The 21,551-nt window shown below is 39.3% G+C and overlaps 1 protein-coding gene across 1 annotated transcript in view; it reads left to right on the top strand.

Moving 5' to 3' along the window:
- The first annotated feature begins 901 nt into the window (after positions 1-901).
- ZNF519 (zinc finger protein 519) overlaps positions 902-21,551 on the top strand; it is a 34,513-nt gene continuing 13,863 nt past the window's right edge. The window contains exons 1-2 of the mRNA XM_003276712.4: positions 902-1,070; positions 8,657-8,783. Of these exons, the coding sequence (XP_003276760.2) occupies positions 1,068-1,070; positions 8,657-8,783 (130 nt within the window). The 5' untranslated portion in view covers positions 902-1,067. The remainder of the gene's footprint in view (positions 1,071-8,656; positions 8,784-21,551) is intronic.

The following is a 21,551-nucleotide window of genomic DNA, read 5'->3' as shown; positions in this document are numbered from 1 at the left end:
ACATAAAATACCGAGCGAGTTTAGAAGATTCAGATCCAAAATAATTATTTATAATTATTTGTTGACCACACATGCAAAATAATATTTTGGATATGGCTTAAACATTATTACAAACAATTTCATTTGTTTCTTTTTATTATTACTATTATTTTTGAGATGGAGTCTTGCTCTGTCACTCAGGCTGCAGCGCAGTGGCACAAACTCAGCTCACTGCAACCTCCACCTCCCGAGTTCAAGCAATTCTCCTGCCTCAGCCTCCCAAGCAGCTGGGATTACAGGCACCCGCCACCACGCCCGGCTAATTTTTGTATTTTTAGTAGACAGGGCTTCATCATGTTAGCCAGAGTGGTCTCGAACTTCTGACTTCTGGCCTCTCAGAGTGCCGGCATTACAGGCGTGAGCCACCGTGCCCGGACTCTTTTTATTATTATTATTTTTGATCTGGCTAATAAAACATTTAAAATTCACGATAGTTAATGTTTTATTTTTTAGAGGATTGCTTCTCTCTTGGAATCTCAGGTGTCCCACTCCAAAGACCAGCGGCCAGAAAGGTTATGAAATCTGAAATATTAAATAATTGTCATTATATTGTTTCCATTTGTGAACAACGTGTGTGTGTGTGTTTTATAAACGAACATAACCTTCCTAACGTTACACACCACAAGGCTAAAAAATGACCCCTGGACAGAGCCACGCGCAGCACAGAAAGCCCTGCCTGAAAGTGACTGGAGCCAAGAGCCTGTCACTCTCGCCTCATTCAGTACAGTGTATGGTCGCATCTTCTGTCACTCAAGGCCTGAGGGCGCGATGCCTGGAGTACCATCCAATCAGGGCGTTGGGGTGGGAACTGTCCAATCAGGCGCGCAGCCAGGGAGGAAGGGGCGGCTTCCGGAATCTGGCGCGGCCTTTGTCTCACTTCAGCCAGAGTGCGGGGTTAGGGCTGCATTTGCTCTGTGTCCTTTGCTCCGGGAGGCCTCGGTGATTCTGCTACTGCCTCCATCGCTCTGTGACCTGCTGGCATTGAATGATTTATTGCTAAGACTCCAGGACACCCCTGAAGCCGAGAAATGGTGAGTGTGGGGGGCAGGGCGTCCCGAGACTGGGGAGGGGGCTCCTTGGAACCTGCTGGACATAGCAGTGGCGGTACCTAGTCTGCGAGTCGAGTCCTCTGCAGCTCAGCCCTCAGTCCCCTCCGGTGCAGGGACTCCGGGCGTCCTGTCCCGTCCCTGCACGGCGGCTTTCTCCCCAGCCTGTAGCCCTCTTTGCGCAGCTTTGCGCCCGCAGCCCTGCATCTTCCCCAGGTTGTGAGGTGATGAGGCGAAAGTCATCGGAAAGACGCCGACTCGGTCTTCCTGCGTGGAAGGAGCTGTGGTCCATGGGGTACCCCGTCCCTACCTTACCTTGTTCAGAATTAGACTGAGGCACCATTAAAACATAGACAGCTTATATGAGTAAACAGTGATTAATTAATGGGACAGCGCTCAGCAATGGTTTGTGGTTTTGGGGCTACTAGAAGGTCTTGAAAGGCTTGTATAAGGTGTGTGAGGAAGCAAAGACAATTAAATAATTGGGTACAGTTATGTAGTCGCTTTATTTGGAGTGTCTGGGTGGAAATTTCGTGATTATATAATCAGGGATTCATTGGAGGTTTGTAGTTGGTTAAGCTTGAATTTCGTTTCCTCCTAAGGTAGTAACTTAGAAAAAATGCATTTGAGTTAGATTTCTTTTTTTACATAGAGATCTAGACCACTAGAGCCACTTCACTCTAATTGATTGCTACTTAATTATTTTAACTTTAGTCAAAGACACTGGTTTTCTTCTGCATTTTCCAAATGTGTGGCAAGCAGGGTCTCACATCCAGTACTCTGTTCTGCCAGCCTAACTTGGCTTGAAGTAAAATCTTAAATTTCCGGTTTCTTGCTGACATTCCCCAAAGCCAACTTCTACCCTCCCATACATTATCAACTATTTTTGTCCTTTATTGCACATTTCAGAAACAGTATTTTAATTAATCACTTTTTCACAGAGCAGTGGATGGCAATTTGTAAAATACTTGTTTTCTAGTTACAAATATTTCATATGAGAGAAAAGCAGAAAATAATCCCCTGGCACTCAACTGTAAAAAATCTTTCTGCTGTTTCTCCTTGTATCCTCTCTTAGCACAAACGCCTTATTAGGACATCTTGGGGTTGAGGTTTTCCTTGGGAAACTTTATGGGGCAATGTTTCCTTAGCCACATTTGGGCCTTTTTCTAGTCCTGAGTTTTAGAACTGTCTTGAGATGGCCCAAGATACAAACCAGAACCATGTCTTTCGGGAGTTCTGGTGAATATCAGCCCTTTGGTAATCTTCCAGAGGACACACTGAGGGATGGGAGTGCAGCTTCTCAAAGGAGCAGCTGAATGCCCTGGGAGTGAGAGAAATATCCAGGCTTACCCTTCCTGTAAAAACAGAACCGCTTGGGATTTTAAGATTTTTTTTCCCCCAACCCCAGCTTTCATTCCATGGAAACACATTGCTTGTCAGCCAATCAGATGCTGGTATTCAGAGAAAAAGATAGACTATTCCTGTCTTCTGAATTGTCTTATATTTGCGAAGGGAGAGAAACTAACCTGAAGGACAAGAAAAACCCACCCCAGGGAGGCAGTGCAAGAACCTGCAAAACAAAAAGCGGAGTGGGGCGCAGTGCAGTGTCTCCTGGGAGGGTGGGCATTGAGCACTTCAGTGAGGAGTATGGGGGGGGGTGAGAGAAAGTCCCAAGGGATAAGGTGGCCTGATTTGACACTTGAGTCAGATGTCCCTGTTCCAGAAAGCACTGCCACTCCCTGAGTTTGTCCCCCTGTATAGATTTGTTCACTTATTTCAACTTCAGTTTTTTTTATTAACTGTAAATCGGATCTCAAAGGATAGGCAGAAAAGTTTTTTAAAAAGTTGGAAAGAGCAAATAAGATTGGAAGGAAGGTGAGAGAGGGTGGGCAGAATGAAGGGTGGCAAAATCATATTCTAAATTAGAGAGTGTTCATCCCTGAAGTCACCTTGTTCTTAGGAGGTTAATAAAGAGAGATTGAATGTTGAATCAGGCTGAGAATAGGTCAAAGTTCAGGGATCTGAACAAATAGGCTTTTTTTTTTTGACCGCCGAAGATGAAATTGTTCAGCCAATTGTTTATGAGAAAAAAATGGAACTATGCGGTCCGTGTCTGACTCTGTGATAGGTTTTTTGTTTTTTTTTTTAAAAAGAGTATTATTGAAGTCATAATGGGAAGGTTATTTATTTTTATTTTTATTTTTTATTTTTTTTCCTTGAGACGGAGTCTCACTCTGTCGCCCAGGCTGGAGTGCAGTGGCAGGATCTTGGCTCACTGCGAGCTCCGCCTCCTGGGTTCACACCATTCTCCTGCCTCAGCCTCCCGAGTAGCTGGGACTATAGGCGCCCACCACTACGCCTGGCTAATTTTTTTTATTTTTAGTAGAGACGGGGTTTCACCGTGTTAGCCAGGATGGTTTCAATCTCCTGACCTCGTGATCCGCTGCCTTGGCCTCCCAAAGTGCTGGGATTACAGGCGTGAGCCACCGCGCCCGGCCGGTGTTTCTTTTTAGTAGAATTACCTACCTGCCCCAACTTTCACCACCACTTTTTCTTGCCCTATGCATCTCTTCCATGTGGCTGTTCCTGAGCTGCATCTTCAATAATAAACTGGTATATGTAAGTACAATGCTTTGCTGAGTTCTGTGAATAGTTCTGTCAAATTATTGAGCTTGAGAAGGGGAATGCGGAAGCCCTTGATTTGTAGGAAGTAGTTGAGAAATAAAGTGGGTATTCAGCGGCATGTGACTGGCATCAGCAGTGGGGACAGTGTTATGGGACTTAGCCCTGAACTTGTGGGATCTATGTTGTTGGACAGCTAGTTGGTGTTGGATGATTGGTTGGTGTTCGGCAAACTCCTCACGTTTTGTGTCAGAAGAAAGACATCACTGGGGCCTGGTCTGCAAGGAGAGTCCAGGTGTCTGAGGGAAGTGAGGCTTTGTTCTGCACACAGGCTTGTTGTCACCCTGTGCATTGTCCTGTAATTCCAGGTCCCCTCCTAATGTGAGAGGGAAGGAAAGCTTAGAGTGAAGGAGCTCTGAGAACCTATTCCCTCCCCCTGACCCTGCTGCCAGCCCCCACATGCTTCTAACCCACTCCTGAACATACCCACTAAAAATTGATCTGGCCACACTCCTCCCACGACAAGGTTTTACCCTCAGGAAGTGTGCTCACAACAGCTTGCCTCCTAGAGTTTTCTGCCAAGAACATACACAGGTGCCTAGAAGACTCCTGGCTTATCTCAGCTATAGACACTGACTCTCTATCGGGAACCTGTTTTTTTCACCAACCCAGGTTTCTTGGACTACCTAATCATAATCTCTTCTGATTGTATGAACACAGGAATAAGTCAGAGCATAGCACTGCCCGAGCCTGTATCTGTAGCACAAACCAGTTCCTTAATCAGTTCTGCCCTGCATCCCCATCCATAGTTCTTGATGGCATCTTTCTCTTTTTTGCTTTTTTCTTCCCCACAAATCCTCTTTCATGTGTACAAAATAATAATAAATTATTTCCTTTAAACATTACCAATTAGAAAACCAAGATGACATCCCAAATTATAATAAGCTGTGTATGACAAATGGTACACTTGAGAACTAATTATGTTGACCTTTCTCTGCAATCTCTTAGTATATGCACATCACATTTTAGTTTAATTATATAACAAAACAGTTCTCGTGCTGTTCTGTTATGGTGGAGAGTTTTGTTTTCTTTTTTTTTTTTTTTTTTGAGACAGAGTCTCGCTGTGTCGCCCAGGCTGGAGTGCAGTGGTGTGATCTCGACTCACTGCAAGCTCTGCCTCCCAGGTTCATGCCATTCTCCTGCCTCAGCCTCCCAAGTAGCTGGGACTACAGGCGCCCACCACCACGCCTGGCTAATTTTTTTTTGTATTTTTAGTAGAGACGGGGTTTCACCGTGTTCGCCAGGATGGTCTCGATCTCCTGACCTCATGATCCGCCTATCTCGGCCTCCCAGAGTGCTGGGATTACAGGCGTGAGCCACCGCGCCCGGCCAGTGGAGAGTTTTTTAGGGTCGGAAATGAGTTTGCTTTCAGTTACGTTTTCCACACTGTCCAGCATTACTACATGTTATACACAGGGTGCCCACCAGGCTTCACTTTAGAGGGAAATTTCTTTCTCAGGATTCCAGTCACAACCCACAATTGTGCAGCAAAGTGCCCTCCAAATCTTCAAACAGAATGGTCTCTCTTTGGAATCTACAGTTCCTTCTAGAGCAGGTAGAGTAGATTTTTACAAAAATAACTTTTCAGGACAGCAGTCAAGTATTCCACCTCTGTTAGTGCTCCTGGCATCTTCACATCTGACAGATTCAGAGATCATGGGGCCCATAAACCCCATCAGGATCACACATGTGCATTAATTAAACCTGAAAACTTCAACTCCCTCCCACCTCCCCTTGCCCAAATGCCCACAAATGTGCCACTGTTCACCAGCTCTTCAAGACCTAAATGTGCAGCTCCAGATTCTGAATTTATGTCCTGGGATTTGAGAGAAGAAAAGGTGTTGAAGGAGCCTTCATGAGAGGATCTTTCCTCTGGTTTTACTCTGCTTGCTGTAACCCCCAAAAATGCAGAGACACATTGATCCCACCTAGAATCTGCACATAAAAGCTGGCCTCTGCCTAGGATTCACAAGACAGGGCCAGACTTTGGGTTGAAGATGTAGAGAAAACTCACAGAAGACATTTTCTGCATCATGAGAGGTCAACATAGACATCTTAAGTGTCAATTTCAGAGTGGTGCCCTTTGAGTTTTCCACATCTTGTCCAGTGACCTGCTGCAGCTCTGTGAGAGGCTTCTGGTGTCAACAGAATCCTGTAAGTTAAGCACCTTAGCAGTGGGAGGTCAGAGCTACAAAATAACCAGAGCCATAATCACAACTGTGCCTCCCTATAAACTGTTAGTGGAGTAGAGTATTTTTGTTCTTCCCCTTACCTCAGACTTAGCTGGTCAGGGACAGGGGATATTACAGCTAGATTCGGGATCTGTCGCTCCACCAGGGCAGAACCATTTTCTATAATATTTGCACCCCACAGAGCCTGAGTGTCTCCTGCCTGGATCATTATGAAGGCATCAGCCCATAGTCACTGGGAACACACTCTCACCAGCACCTGTGAATTTTGGAGACATTTGAGAATGTTCTGTGCAAATCGGGGTCAGTCTGACTACAAGGTTTAATTCTGCCCCCGTTTTAGAGGAAGAGAAATGGCTCATCCAGGGTTTGTTCCTCCCCCCATGGAAATAATTTCCTTGATTTGTACCCAGATGGGAGTTGCCTCAGTTTTCTGGTTCTTTGGTGAAAAATGAGGAGATCTGGAGACTCAAACTGGTCAATAAGCTAATTGCTTCTATTTCATATGTCATTAGAAAAAGAGGTGAAGCAGTCGTGGCCCCTACCATGAAGGAACTTGCAATCTAGAGCACATGAATAAGTGGTTGAATTCAGCATTGTGTGTTAAGCACAAAGATGGAAGGTGTAGAGGAGACTTAAGCTTCATTTGGATCACATCCCTTGTTTTGAGTTTTGATGCCACCAACTGAAGGTCTGTGCATGGACAGAAGAGAAGTTATTATTTGTATTGTTTTTACCTTGCTAAGAATAAATATTTAGCTTCTAATATAATTGCTGTATGAAAACGTAAGGGTTTTGGTTAGATTCCTTCTAATCGTATGTTACAAAATAGGGAAGTGGCTAAAATAGATTAAAATTGCACAAACTCTGAAAATCAAATTTCTCTTGGTCAGGCTTAGAAAAGACAAAACTGAAAATTCTTAGCGGCATGGAGATCTGTCCCAACCCTGCACAGATCCACCCTCTACTGCTAAACTTTCTCCAGGTCTGATCCCACACTGAAATCTCTCACAGAACTGCCTAGAGGAGATCAGAGTTCGGAGTGACTACCCCTACTGCCTCTCCAGAGCTGGTGCTCACAATTTCCTGAAACCCAAAAGGAGATAAAAGGGGAAAAACTACATACTTTAGGGCCTTAAATTCTTTCTTAAAAAATTAGGCTGGGTGCGGTGGCTCATGCCTGTAATCCCAGCACTTTGGGAGGCCAAGGCGGGCAGATCACTTGAGGTCAGGAGTGCAAGACCAGCCTGGCCAACATGATGAAACACCAGCTCTACTAAAAATACTAAAAATTAGCCAGGCGCAGTGGTAGGCACCCGTAATCCCAGCTATTTGGGAGGTTGAGGCACGAGAATTGCTTGGACCTCGGAGGCGGAGGTTGCAGTGAGCCGAGATCGCACCATTGCACTCCAGCCTGGGCAATAAGAGCGAAACTCTTAAAAAAAAAAAATTAAAACCAGTGTTTCTAGAGACATCCAGTGTTTCTAGAGACATCCAGTGTTTCTAGAGACATCTCATCCAGCAACCTGTTCTCCATTCCTGCAGTTTCAATGATTTCTTCACAAGTCTCAAAGTAAATACAAACACTGGATTGCAATTAACAGTTCCTTTCTGTATCTCTCCATCTGTCTATAATGAACTATTATTCTATGCATTTTATTTTTAAAATAAATCATAGGAAAACAGAAGAAATAGAAATGCCAGGACCTGCATTTAAATCCTGGGAAGTGTGGGACAATTAGTACCCACCTCTACAGAAACCTGTTATGAGAATTAACATATAATGTGAGCTTTCCAGCACAGTGCTCTGTGACATACTCGTGAGCACATAGTACATGCTCCATAAACATTGCATTAATGCTTGTGCACATGTTTTTCAGCTGCAGACTTACTCAGACATTACCATTATCTCCAGCCTGTGTAAACTATGTAAAAGGGCCTGCAGAGAATGCCAAGTTTCAGGATGATGATTGGTGGTGTTTTTTTTGGATGAAGGATATGTGTGTTGTGATAAGGGTGTTGGGATAAGGGATTCTGTGTGTGCCTGCTTTCTCTAGCTGAGTGGTACTATAATGAGTCTAGGAGGAGGAATATCAGCATTAACAGGAGACTTGTTATAAGAAGCTAATTTATGGACCCTTTTTAAACCTGCAAAATTTTGTAACAGTGAGTCCTAGAATACCAAATAATTTATATGCACACTGAAGCTTGAGAGGCAGTGCTTAGTTAAGTGCCTCTCAGTGCAGTCTTTCAATAGGATCACATGGAGAGTTTGAAGAGAGACCATCACCTGTGCCCTCCCCAGAGATCTTGTGTATTGTTCTGGGTGAAAACATCCCTGTTTTTTAAATTAAGTTCCTCACATGATTCTGCGGTGAGGCCAGGGTCAAACATGAGGGCTTCCAGATACTTTAATGAGAGGTGAGTTCACTCGTTGTTCCAGAAGGAGGTCACAGGGCCTGCTCTGCTTGGTTTTGGTAGGGGTCGGTCAGTGCAGCTCGTATTTCCATTGCAGCAGCAGAAATTGCTTGCATGGCACCTTTTCCCTCAGAGTTATAGAATGCTTTAGAGAACATTACTGTGTTAAAAGTTATTTTATCAGATAATCCTAGTCAGCCACATAAGTCAGAACTAGTTATTTTAACTCATTTCATCTCTAGTCAAATTAAGAACTCTGTCACTTGGTATATGTGTTTTCAGGAACTCTTAACATTCAGGGATGTGGCCATAGAATTCTCTCCAGAAGAGTGGAAATGCCTGGACCCTGCCCAGCAGAATTTATATAGAGATGTGATGTTGGAGAACTACAGAAACCTGGTCTCCCTGGGTGAGAATAACTTTAATACATAATTCCTAATACTCCCTCAGAGTTTTATTTTCTTTCTTTGTAGACTGTCTCTTGAGAGCTTCTGCTTTGCATGAATTAATTTCAGTTCTTTTCTTCAAGAAAAAATGGGAGTTTGCTAGTGTAAAAAAGAAAATATTTTTTTTTTAATTGAGACAGAGTTTCGCTCTTGTTACCCAGGCTGGAGTGCAATGGCGCAATCTTGGCTCACTGCGACCTCCACCTCCTGGGTTTAAGCGATTCTCCTGCCTCAACCTCCCGAATAGCTGGGATTGCAGGCGCCCACCACCACATCTGGCTAATTGTTTGTATTTTTAGTAGAGACAGGGTTTCACAATGTTGGCCAGGCTGGTCTCGAACTCCTGACCTCAGGTGATCCACCCGCCTGGGCCTCCCAGAGTGCTAGGATTACAGGTCTGAGCCACCATGCCCAGCCAAAAAGAAAATCTTTAAGATGATTCATCTTTACATAAACCTTCTCTTTTTTTGAGCTAATTTGTTTCTTTTACTCTAGATTAGTGGTAGTTTTAGAAATTGAATGACATAAAATATTGTTTCCCACACCTTTACATTCATTTTGTACCACTTATTTATTTATTTATGTATTTTGGAAACAGAGTCTCACTTTGTCACCCAGGCTGGAGTGCAGTGGCACAGTCTTGGTTCACTGCAACCTCTGCCTTCTGGGTTCAACCACTTCTGCCTCAGCCTCCCAGGTAGCTGAGACTACAGGCATGCACCACCACGCCCAGCTAATTTTTTGTATTTTAGTAGAGACAGGGTTTTGCTGTGTTGCCCAGGCTGATCTTGAACTCCTGAGCTCAGGCAGTCCTCCTGCCTCGGCCTCTCAAAGTGTTGAGATTACAGGCGTGAGCCACCATTCCCGGCCTTGTACCACTTATTTTTGATTTGGTAGTACTGGGTAGTGGAACTTAGAACCTGCAGATTTAAAATACTTAAATATTCTAAAGATTCTGTCAGGAAACAATTTTTGGATTAATTTTCTAGAATCACTTGTAATTTCTCTTTTCTGCTTAGCATAGTACTAGGTTGGTAATTGGAGAATCCCCAGCAACAGTCATGTTGGTTTTTTTTTTTTTTAAATAAAACAAATGTTGCTATCTCTAACCAGACCTGGTCACCTGTCTGGAACAAAGAAAAGAGCCTTACAGTTTGAAGATAGATGAGACAGTAGCCAAACCCCCAAGTAGGTGAGGGTGAATGAAGGAGATGACACAGGCAAGGGGACCAAAGGTCAAGAAGGAAGCCAGGCCTTAAAATGTAGTTTGGGCACCACATGTTCTCACTCATGGGTGGGAATTGAACAATGAGAACACATGGACACAGGAAGGGGAACATCACACACCGGGGCCTGTCGTGGGGTGGGGGGAGGGGGGAGGGATAGCATTAGGAGATATACCTAATGTAAATGATGAGTTAATGGGTGCAGCACACCAACATGGCACATGTATACATATGTAACAAACCTGCATGTTGTGCACATGTACCCTAGAACTTAAAGTATAATTTTAAAAATCACTTGGAAATGTGAATTTTCAGAAAGAAAAAAAAATGTAGTTTGGGAAGCTTTGCTCCAATGAAAATAATTTCTGAAAAGGTTGTGTTTTTTGTTTTGTTTTGTTTTCATATTCACAGATAGGGACATCTTCTGTCTCATGCTCTTAAATCTTCTAAGAATTTTTTTTTTCTTTAGTGATCTCCCTTCAAGTTTACAGTGAGACCCAATGTCCACTTTATCACTTATAAAGGGCTGCATGATCTGTCTGCTTTTCCATTGGTTTTGGATACATAGAAATATTTGTATTTTTGAGGAGTTCTATGTTAAAGTATCTTTTTCAGATATTCTTTTTGCATCATGTCTAAAATGTGTAAGGTGAGTAGGGGACATACTGGGATTTGGTTCAGAAATCCCAGGAACACCAGGGACAGATGTTGCATCTTTTCTGCTTAATAATTTTTAATCCTGTAGAGGTTGCAAATGTGATTCTACAAAAATCCTTACTCAGCAATTTTATCAGAACAATAAGCATTTTTCTAAATATGAAAAAATGTAATGTTATTTTACCTCAAAATGTTATTGCTTTAGAATAAACTGAGATTTGTAATTTAAACTCTATATGTGCAAATTTTCAAATGATAGTTTAAAGAATGAGTGTCGAACCTTTTGGCTTCCCCGGGCCACATTGGAAGAAGAAACATTGTCTTGGGCCACACATAAAATATACAAACACTAATGATAGCTGATGTGCTAAAAACAAAAAAGGTTCGTGCAGTTTTCATGATATTCGTCACCACACATAAACAAAAAGTCTTCTCATTCAAAGAGTTGGTTGGATACCACTGATTAAAAGTATCTACTCACCTTCTAGATTTTTTAAATGCCCTGTGTCATTAATGAGCTTAGAACATTGCTAAGCAAATATTAAGCCATCTATTATCTTATTTTTTAATAACTATTATCTTATAATTTTGTCTTATTTAGTAGGGAGCCTGCTGGGACTATGTCATTGAGATATATCTATATATATAAATGTATAAGGTGATACACATACACATACCTATATAAATCGTATATGTGTATAGTCAGTTCTTAATGTTGATAGTTCTTAGAAGCTGTAACTGTAAGTGAAGTAACATATTGTTTAAGAAAATGAATTTTACCATAGTTTAATTGATACAAAAGAAAGGTATTTGAATGGCATATAGCAATGTTGTTTCATTTAAAAAAAAAGCCCACAGTTTTCAAGAACCTATTTTGAACATTAAGTGAGGACTTACTATATGACTGTGTTTGTGTGACATGGATTTTTCAGATAAATAAAAATTGTATAACTATATATTTAATGTGTACAGTGTAATGATTTGATATGTGTATACATTGTGAAATAAAATATAGTCAAGTTGATGAACACGTCTATTACCTCACATGGATAACCTTTTTTTTATAGTAAGTATACTTAAGGTCTACTGTTGTGGCAAATTTTAAGCATGTGTTACAGTATTACTTACTATAAACAATGCTATTTTGCTAATCTAATGCTAATGTACATTAGATTTCTCAGACTTGCTCAATTTGTAACTAAATTTGTACTCTTTGAACAACATCTCATATTCCCACCCTCAGACACTTAACAACCACCCTTCTACTCTCTGCTTCTATGAGTTTACATTTTTAGATTCCCCGTCTACTTGAGAACATACAGTTTCTTTGTCTTTCTGTGTTTGCCTTATTTCATTTAGCATAATGTCCTCCAGGTGTATCCATGTTGTAGATGGCTAGATTTCCTTCTCTCTTATGGCTGAATAGTATTCTTCTCTGTGTGTGTGTGTGTACACACACACACACACACACACCATATTTTGTCTGTTGTAAACAATACTACAACGAACATGGGGGCTGAAGATCCTTTTTTAAAGTGCTAATTTTACTTCCTTTGGTAGTAGTATGCCTAGAAGTGATATTACTGGATTATATGATACTTCTATTTTTATTTTTTATTGGTTTTTATGATGACTTTATCAATTTACATCTCAGCAACAGCATACAGGATTTCCCTTGTATGTATATCTTCTTTGGAGAAAAATAATCTTTTGCCTATTTTTTGAATAGGTTATCATCATCATTGTTTTGCTTTGAACTGCAGAAGTTTCTTACACATTTTGGATATTAACATCTTATACATGGCTTGCAAATATTTTTCTATCCTGTAAGGTTTTAAAAAATTTTTTTTTTCCTTTCCTGTGCAGAAGCTGTTTACTTTGATGCAGTGCCACTTGTTTATATTTTCTTTCGATGTTATGCTTTTGGTGTTATATCTAAAAAGCTGTTGCCAAGACCAATATCAACAAGGTTTTCCAATATGTTTTCTTCAGGAGTTTTAAGGTTTTATGTCTTACATTTAAGTCTTTTATTTTTAGTTAATTTTAGGGTATGGTCAAAGAAAATAATTATATTCTTTTGCTTGTGGATATCCAGTTTTTCTGGCACCGTGTATTGACAAGACTATACTTTCTGCGTTGTATATTCTTGATGCTCTTGTCAAAGATTAGTTGACCTTGTATGCATGAATTGCTTCTGGGCTCTCTATTGTGTTGCACTGGTTTTTGTATCTGTTTTTATGCACATACCACACTCTTTTCATTACTATAACCTTTAAATAAAGTTTGAAATTAGAAAGTATGATGCCCCCAGCTTTGTTCTTTTTCAATATTGCTCAGGTTATTTCAAGTTGTTTTAGGTTACACTTAAATTTTACAATTTTGTTTTCTATTACTGTGAAAAATTCCACTAAAATTTTGAATCTGTAGATCACTTTGGATAATATGGTACTTTGACAGTATTAATTATTCAAATGGAATATGTTTCTATTTATTTGGGTCTACGTTAATGTCTGTCATCAATATCTTACTGTATTTAATGTATAAATTTTTTATATCATCAGTTAAATTTATTTTGATTAAATTTCTTTATACAATTGTAAATAAAAATTGTTTCTTTTTTTGCGGAAAGTTTGTTGTTACTGTATGGAAATGCAACAAATACTTGTATGTTGAGCCTGATGCAGTGCCGCATTTCTGTAATCTCAGTGCTTTCAGAGGCTGAGGCAGGTGGATCATTTGAGCCCAGCAGTTTGAGGTGAGCCTGGGCAACAGAGTGACACCCTGTCTCAAAAAACCCCACAAGTATTTGTATGTTGATTATCCTGATACTTTAATAAATGCATTTATTAGTTCAAACAGTTTTTGTTGTTAGAAAGGGTTTATATGTGTGATCATATCATCTACAAACAGTAACATTTTTACTTCTTTTCCAAACTGGAGAGCCTTGTTCTCCTTTCCTTGCCTAACTGTTTTGATACAAACTTTCAGTAATATGTTAAGGTAGAAGCATTGAGAGTGGCACAGTGTAACTACCCATGGCCCTGGAGGCAGACCTACAGACCTTGGCCTCAGCTGTGGTCCCTGAAGCAGCCCTGTTTCTGAACATTTGAAGGATCTAACAATGGTTACAGTTTCTGTAAACTGTTTTTGGCAGGTAAAGATCTCCTTTTGTTGGGTTCCTAGGCTGATGAGATTACCTCTGGGGTTGCAGAGAAGAAGGGTTATAAAGCTGGGTCACAAGGATGCTGCTGGGTCACTGTGGGGTCTGCCTTTGATGGTCCTGTTACCAGAGATTAGGATAGTCATGGATTCTTTTTGGGACCTGGAAAGATTAGATTTCCTTTAGGACATTAATCTATATGGCAGGCACTAGGGTAGAGATTTCCTTGTGGACATTATACAGCAGGCACTAGGGTAGGGTTTTGAAATTTGTCTGCATATGATGGGCCAAATACCAGGTGTATGAATGGGTTTCTCTTCTACTAGCTACCTGGAAGCAGTTTTCACAGGTCTCTAACTGGGTGCCTATAACTGGCCATGGACTGTGGCTGTGAGTGCTAGAACTGAGTTACAGGGCTGCTTCCGGGACCACAGCTGAGGCCAAGATCTACAGGCCTGCCTCTAGGGCTATGGCTGGGTGTGTCTTCCTGCATTTCTCTTGATGGGAGGACTGTTTCTGGACTATAGCTGAGAGGAGTTTGAGACAGGTTGCAGAACTGCTTCAGAATCCTCAGTAAGACCAAGTTTGGTGCGCCATTTCCTTTTCTGTAGCCATGTCCATGGGCTCTTGAGTTTGCCACCTGGGTGAGGGCCTGCTTTTTCCAAATGACCCTCCTTGATCTTTGGCTCCACAAAGGTTTCACAACCCCAACCATTGGCAGTCATCTTTCTACTGCCTGTTTCTGTGAGTTTATGACATAAGATATCTTATGTAAGTGGAATCATACACTGTCACTTCATTAGTGTCTTATTTCACTTAAAATAATGGCTTTAAGATTTATTATTGTAGCATCTGACAAGATATTTTCATTTGAGGCTAAAGAATAATTCATTGTGGCCAGGCGTGGTGGCTCACCCCTGTAATCCCAGCACTTTGGTAGGCTGAGGCAGGTGGATCACAAGGTCAGGAGATAGAGACCATCCTGACTAATACGGTGAAACCCCGTCTCTATTAAAAATACAAAAAATTAGCCGGGCGTGGTGGCGAGCACCTGTAGTCTCATCTACTCAGGAGGCTGAGGCAGGAGAATGGTGTGAACCCGGGAGGCAGAGCTTGCAGTGAGCTGAGGCCGTGCCACTGCACTCCAGCCCGGACGACAGAGTGAGACTCAAAAAAAAAAAAAGAATATTTCATTGTATATATAAGGCACATCCTTAAAAATTACCTATTCATTGAAGAACATTTGAGTTTTTTCACTTTTTGTCTTTTGTAAATGATATAGTTTGGATCTGGGTTCCCATTTAAATCTCATCTAAGATTGCAGTTTCTAATGTTGGAGGTGGGACCTGGTGGGAGGTGATTGGATCATAAAGTTGGTTTCTCATGGTTTAACACCATTCCCTTTGGTTCTGTCTGTGCTGTAGTGAATGAGTTCTCCTGAGATCTTATTTTTAAAAAGCATGTGGCACCCCTGCCCTCACTCTGTCTTGCTCCTGCTCCCACCATGTGAGAAGACTCACTCCCCCTTTGCTTTCTGCCATGATTGGAAGCTTTTTGAGGCTGCCACAGAAGCAGAAGCTGCTATGCTTCCTGTACAGCCTGCAGAACCATGAGCCAATTAAACCTGTTTTTTTTTAAAATACCCAGTCTCAGGTATTTATAGCAGTGCAATAATAAACAAATGCAGTGAATATTGCTGCAATGAATATGGATGTGCAAATATTTCTTTCAAGTATACTCTGCATATTTTGAATAGATGCCCAGAAGTAGAATTACTGGGTCATATAATGACTATTTTTTGAGGAAACTCCATACATTTTTCAAGTAACTGCATCACTTTTTCCCCACCAACAGTGCACAAGGGTTTCAATTCCTCTATGTTCTTGACAACATTTGTTATTTTTTGTTTGCTTGATATTGGCCATCCTAATTAATGCACAATAATATCTCATTGTGGTTTTGCTTTACATTTTTCTAAAGACTAGAAATGTTTTCAGTAATTGCTATGTGTATTTCATCTTTGGAGAAGCATTTTCATCTCTTGTCCATTTGTTAATCATGTTACTTACTCTTTGTTGTTGATTTTTCAAAGTTTATATATTCTGGGTGTTAACTTCTGTCAAACATACAATTTTTTATTTTTTCTTCTGCTTACTTCACTGTTTAACATGCAGAGATAAGTTTAATGTAGTCCCATTTTTCTGTGTTTTTAAATTTGTTGCTCATGTATTTGATGTTATATGCAAGAAAACATTGCCGAGACCAATGTCATAATCTTTCTCCCTATATTATTATTATTATTTTGAGATGGAGTTTTGCTCTTGTTGCCCATGCTGGAGTGCAATGGCATGATCTCGGCTCACTGCAACCTTCCCCTCCTGGGTTCAAGCGATTCTCCTGCCTCAGCCTCCTGAGTAGCTGGGATTACAGGCATGTACCACCACACCTGGCTAATTTTTAAAAATATTTTTAGTAGAGACAGGGTTTCACCCTGTTGGTCAGGCTGGTTTTGAACTCCTGACCTCAAGTAATCTGCCTGCCTTGGGCTCCCAAAGTGCTAGGATTACAGGCGTGAGCCACCACACTCAGCCACTCCCTATATTTTCCTCCAAAAATTTTAGAGTTATAATTCTTACATTTAAATATTTAACTCATTCAAGACAGTTTTTGTGTATGGTTTAGGGGAAGGATCCAACCTCAGTTTTTCCCATGTGGATATAGAGTTTTCCAACACCATTTTTTGAAGAGACTATCTTTTCCTTAATATGTTGTTATAGCAACCTTGTTGAAGATCATTTGACCATATACGCAATGCTTTGTTTTTGAGTTCTCCGTTCTGTTCCATCATCTGTCTTCCTGCATGTACTGCACTGTTTTTATTTATGTAGCTTTGTAATCTATTCTAAAAACAGGAAGTGTGGTGCCTCTAATTTTGTTCTTTTTTTCTAAGAATGCTTGGGCCATCAGTGGTCCTTTGAAAGTCTGCGTAAATGTAATAATTTAAAAAAATATTTCTTCAAAAAGTATCTTTTGGATTTTCATTGAGACTACATTGAATTTGAATATCACTGGGGATAGTATTGTCATTTAACAATATTAAATCTCCTGACACTTAAAGAAGAGTATCTTAAAGAGTGTGTTAAGTTTCACAGATTTTTCAATTTGGCAATTTTGCTTCTGCTTTTGATTTCTAGTTTTATTCCATATGGTAAGAAAGGATACATTGTATGATTCAATCTTTAATGTGTACTAGGCTTAATACCTTAGTGAAAAACTAATCTGTACAACAAACCCCCATGACACAAGTTTACCTATATAACAAACCTGTAAATATAACCCCAAACTTAAAAGTTAAAAAGAATAAGAGTTGCTTTGTGTCCTAACAGGTTGTCCATGAAACAACAACCACCCATTTTCTCCACTTAGCCCCTGACACAGTTCAGTCTGTTTTCTGTTTCTAGGAGTTTAACTACTTTAGGTATCTTACATAAGTAAAATTGTATAGTATTTGTCTTTTTGTGCCTGGCTTCTTGCACATAAAGTCTTAAAAATATATTTATTATGAATATAAGAACATTTTCTGCTTTTAAAAAGCCGAATAATATTTAATTATTTGTGTATTTGCAATTGTCTTTATTCATTTATTAAGTTGGTTCTTTCCACTTACTTCTGTAAATAATGCTACAGTGAATATGGATGTGCAGATTACTCTTCATTTGATAATATATGCAAGGGATTATTGATGTGCTCTGTTCTGTTTCACTGGTATTGTCTTTTTTAAATCCGGTTATAAACTATTTTGATTACTATAACTTTATAATAGGTTTTTAAAATCAGGGTGTATGCCTCCAGTATTTCTCTTATTCACAATTGTTGAACACTTGTGGTCTCTTTAGTTCTGATATAATTTTTAGGATTGCTTCTTATATTGATGTAAAATATGTATAGCCGTCATCCAGAGTATACCACCATTTCCTTCAGCACTCTGTCAGGGGAGCCAAACCCCATCTTTGGATAGGCCCTCAGAAACCAGAGATGTGGACACATACTCCATACTTCTTTCTCTCCTGAGGAAGAAACATAGAGTTGGGAGTTTCTCCTGGTTGTACCATGCTATACTGGGAGAAGATAAGGCTGTGCTGGGCACATGTAATAAAATTTTCCTTCTCTTCTACATGCTTTTGGCATGGATAAAGCTACAGCAACTGAAATAATACAAATTCTTAACTGTGTTTTGGAATTCTAACAAAGGCAATGTGATCAACATGGTGTTAAGTTCATATATCTATGAAGAAATGAAGACCAGTGGTCTTTTTTTAAGCTTTGCAACTTAAATTTGTATATTTTTTATTTTTAAATTTTATTTTTTAATTTTTATGAGTACGTAGTAGTAGCTGTATGTATCTATGGGTTACATGAGATATTTTGAGGTAGCCATGAAATGCATAAAAATCACATCAGGGTAAATGGTGTATTCATTACTTCAAGTATTTAATCCTTTGTTTACAATCTAATTACATTCCTTTAGTTATTTAAAAATATACAATTAAATTGCTTTTGACTATAGTTACTCTGTTGTACTAGCAACTACTAAATTTTATTCTAATTATTTTTGTGCTCATTAACCTTCCCCACTTGCCACCAACCCCCCACTATACTTTCCAGCCTCTGGTAACAATTCTGCTCTCTCCCTCCATGAACTGAATTAATTTAATTTTTAGCTCCAGCAAATGTGTGAGAACATGCAAAAGAAACTGGAGGAATCATAGTATTTGACTGTAATTGATACTACAGAGCTATAGTAATTAAAACAGCATGGTATTGATCAGTGAAACAGTAGAGAGAATGCAGAGATAAATCCATATAGCTATAGCAAACCTATTTTTGACAAAGGTTTCAAGAATATATATCGAGGAAAGGAATTTATTGAATAAATTGTGCTACAGAAACTAAATATCCATATTCAGAAGAATGAAACTAGACCCCTATCTCTTGCTATATTAAAAAATTAAATCAAAATGGATTAGAGACTTAACTAAGACCTAAAACTATGAAAGTACTATTAAGAAAACATTGTAGAAACTCACCAGGAAATTAAATGGGGTAAAGATGTCTTGAATAATACCCTGCAGGCACAGGCAACCAAAGCAAAAATGGACAAATGGAATCACATCAAGTTAAAGAACTTTTAAACAGCGAGTGAAACAATCAACAAAGTGAAGAGACAACATACCAAATGGAAGAAAATATTTGCAAATGGCCCATCAGAAAAAAAAATTGATAACCAGATTATGTAAGGCACACAAACAACTCTATAGGATAAAATTTAATAATCTGATTAAAAATGAGCAAAAAATGTGAATAGACATTTCTCAAAAGAGGGCATACAAATAACAGTGCATGTGACAAGGTGCTCAACATGTGATCATCAGAGAAATGCAAATCAAAACGACAGTGAGATATTATCTCATCCCAGTTACAATGGCTCTTCTCCAAAAGTCAGGCAATAACAAATGCTGGTGAGTATCTGGAGAAAAGGGAACTCTAGTACTCTCTTGGTGGGGATGTAATTATTACAGCTACTGTGGAGAACAGTTTAGAGGTTCCTCAAAAAAAAAAAAAAAAAATAGAGCTACTGTACTGCCTAGCAACCCCACTCCTAGGTATGTACACGAAAGAAAGGAAATCAGGACATCAGAGAGATATTTGCACCTCCATTTTTATTGTAGCTGTGAACACAAAATATCTGAGACAGGTCTCATCCAATTTAGGTAGTTTATTTTGCCAAAGTTAAGGATGCACACCTATGACGCAGCCTCAAGAGGTCAGGGCACAGCTTGGTTTTATACATTTTAGGGAGACAAGAGACATCAGTATGTGTAAGTTGTACATTGGTTCAGTCTGGAAAGGTGGGACAACTCTAAGCAGGGAGGGAGTTTCCAGGTCATATGTAGGTGTGAGGCAAACATAGGTAGGTGTGCATTCTTTTGAGTTTCTGACTAGCCTTTCCAAAGTGAGCCGAGGGATGACTGAATAGAATGGGAGGCAGATTTGTCCTAAGCGGTTCCCAGCTTGACTTTTCCCTTTAGCTTAGTGATTTGGGGGTTCAAAGATTTATTTTCCTTTCACACAGCATTGTTTACATTAGCCAAGATTTAGAAGTAACCAAAGTGTCTATCAAAAACAGATGAATGGATAAAGCCAATGTACATACACACAAAGGAGTACTTTTCACTTATAAATAATAAGATCCTGTTATTTGCAACAACATGGATGGAACTGGAGGTCATATGTTAAGAGAGATAAGCCAGCCACATAAAGGCAAAATTTTTTCTTGCAAGACCTTTGACTCTTCTGAGTCTTTTTTGGTTCTGTCCACCTTATAGGATTGTTTTTCCTATTTCTGTGAAGAATATCATCGATGTTTTGATAGGGTTGTATTAAGTCTGTAGATTGGATTGGGTAGTATAGATACTAAAAATACTGATTTTTCTTATGAACAAAAAATATATTTTCTTTTTTGTCTTTAAATTTCTTGCATCAATGTTTTATAGTGTTCATTGTAGAGATCTTTAATTTCTTTGGTTAATTCCTAGGTATTTTATTTTAATTTGTGGCTATCGTAAATGGTATTACTCTCTTCATTTCTTTTTCACATTGTTCACTGTTGGCGTATAAAAACACTGCTAGCTTTTTAATCCTATATCTTGACTAAATTTATGAGTTCTAATAGTGTTTTAGTGAATTAGGATTTTCCAAATGTAAGAGCACATCATCTGCAAGCAAAGATAATTTGACTTCTTCCTTTCCAATTTGGTTGCCCTTTATTTTTTTCTCTTGTCTAATTGCTCTAGCTGCCATATGTTGAATTAACAGTGGTGAAAGTGTGCATCCTTGTCATGTTCTCAATCTTAGGAAAAGCTTTTCATTTTTCCCCATTTAGTATCATACAATGTGAGTGTCATATATAGCTTTTATATGTTGAGGTATGTTTCTTCTATAGTTTTGAGGGTTTCTGTCATGAGGGGATATTAAATTTTATCAAATGATTTTCAGGATCAAAATGATCCTGGTTTTTGTTCTTTCTTTTGTTGATATGATGTATTACATTAATTGATTTGCATATGTTGAAGTATCTTTGCATCCCTGAGATAAATCCTACTTGATCATGAGGTATAATAATCTTTTTAATCTATTGCTGAATTTTACTTGCCAGTATTTTTATTAGAAATTTTGCATCTATAATAATCTTTTTAATATGTTGCTGAATTTTACTTGGCCAGTATTTTTATTAGAAATTTTGCATCTATTGCTGATATTAGCCCATAGATTTTTTTGATATGCGTTTGTCTGGTTTTAGTATGAGAGTAATGCTTGCCTTACAGAACAAGGTTGGAAGTATTTCCTCCTCCTCTGTTTTGGAATAGTTTAAGTCAGATTGCTATTAGTTTTATACATATTTGGTCGAATTCAGTGAAGCCATCAGATTTCAGGCTTTGCTTTCATAGGAGGCTTTTTATTATGGATCTCAACATGTCTATTCAGGTTTCGGATTTCTTAATAATTCAATCTTGTTAGGTTCTATGTGTCTAGAAATTTATCCATTTGTTCTAGATTTTCCAATTTATGGCATCTATCTGCTCATAGTAGCCACTAATGATCTTGAATTCCTGCAGTATAAGTTGTAG

Source organism: Nomascus leucogenys, chromosome 4 (genome assembly GCF_006542625.1).
Source record: "Nomascus leucogenys isolate Asia chromosome 4, Asia_NLE_v1, whole genome shotgun sequence".
Taxonomy (NCBI): domain Eukaryota; kingdom Metazoa; phylum Chordata; class Mammalia; order Primates; family Hylobatidae; genus Nomascus; species Nomascus leucogenys.
Note: the sequence above shows the minus strand (reverse complement) of the source record. Positions and strands in the feature narration are given on the sequence as shown.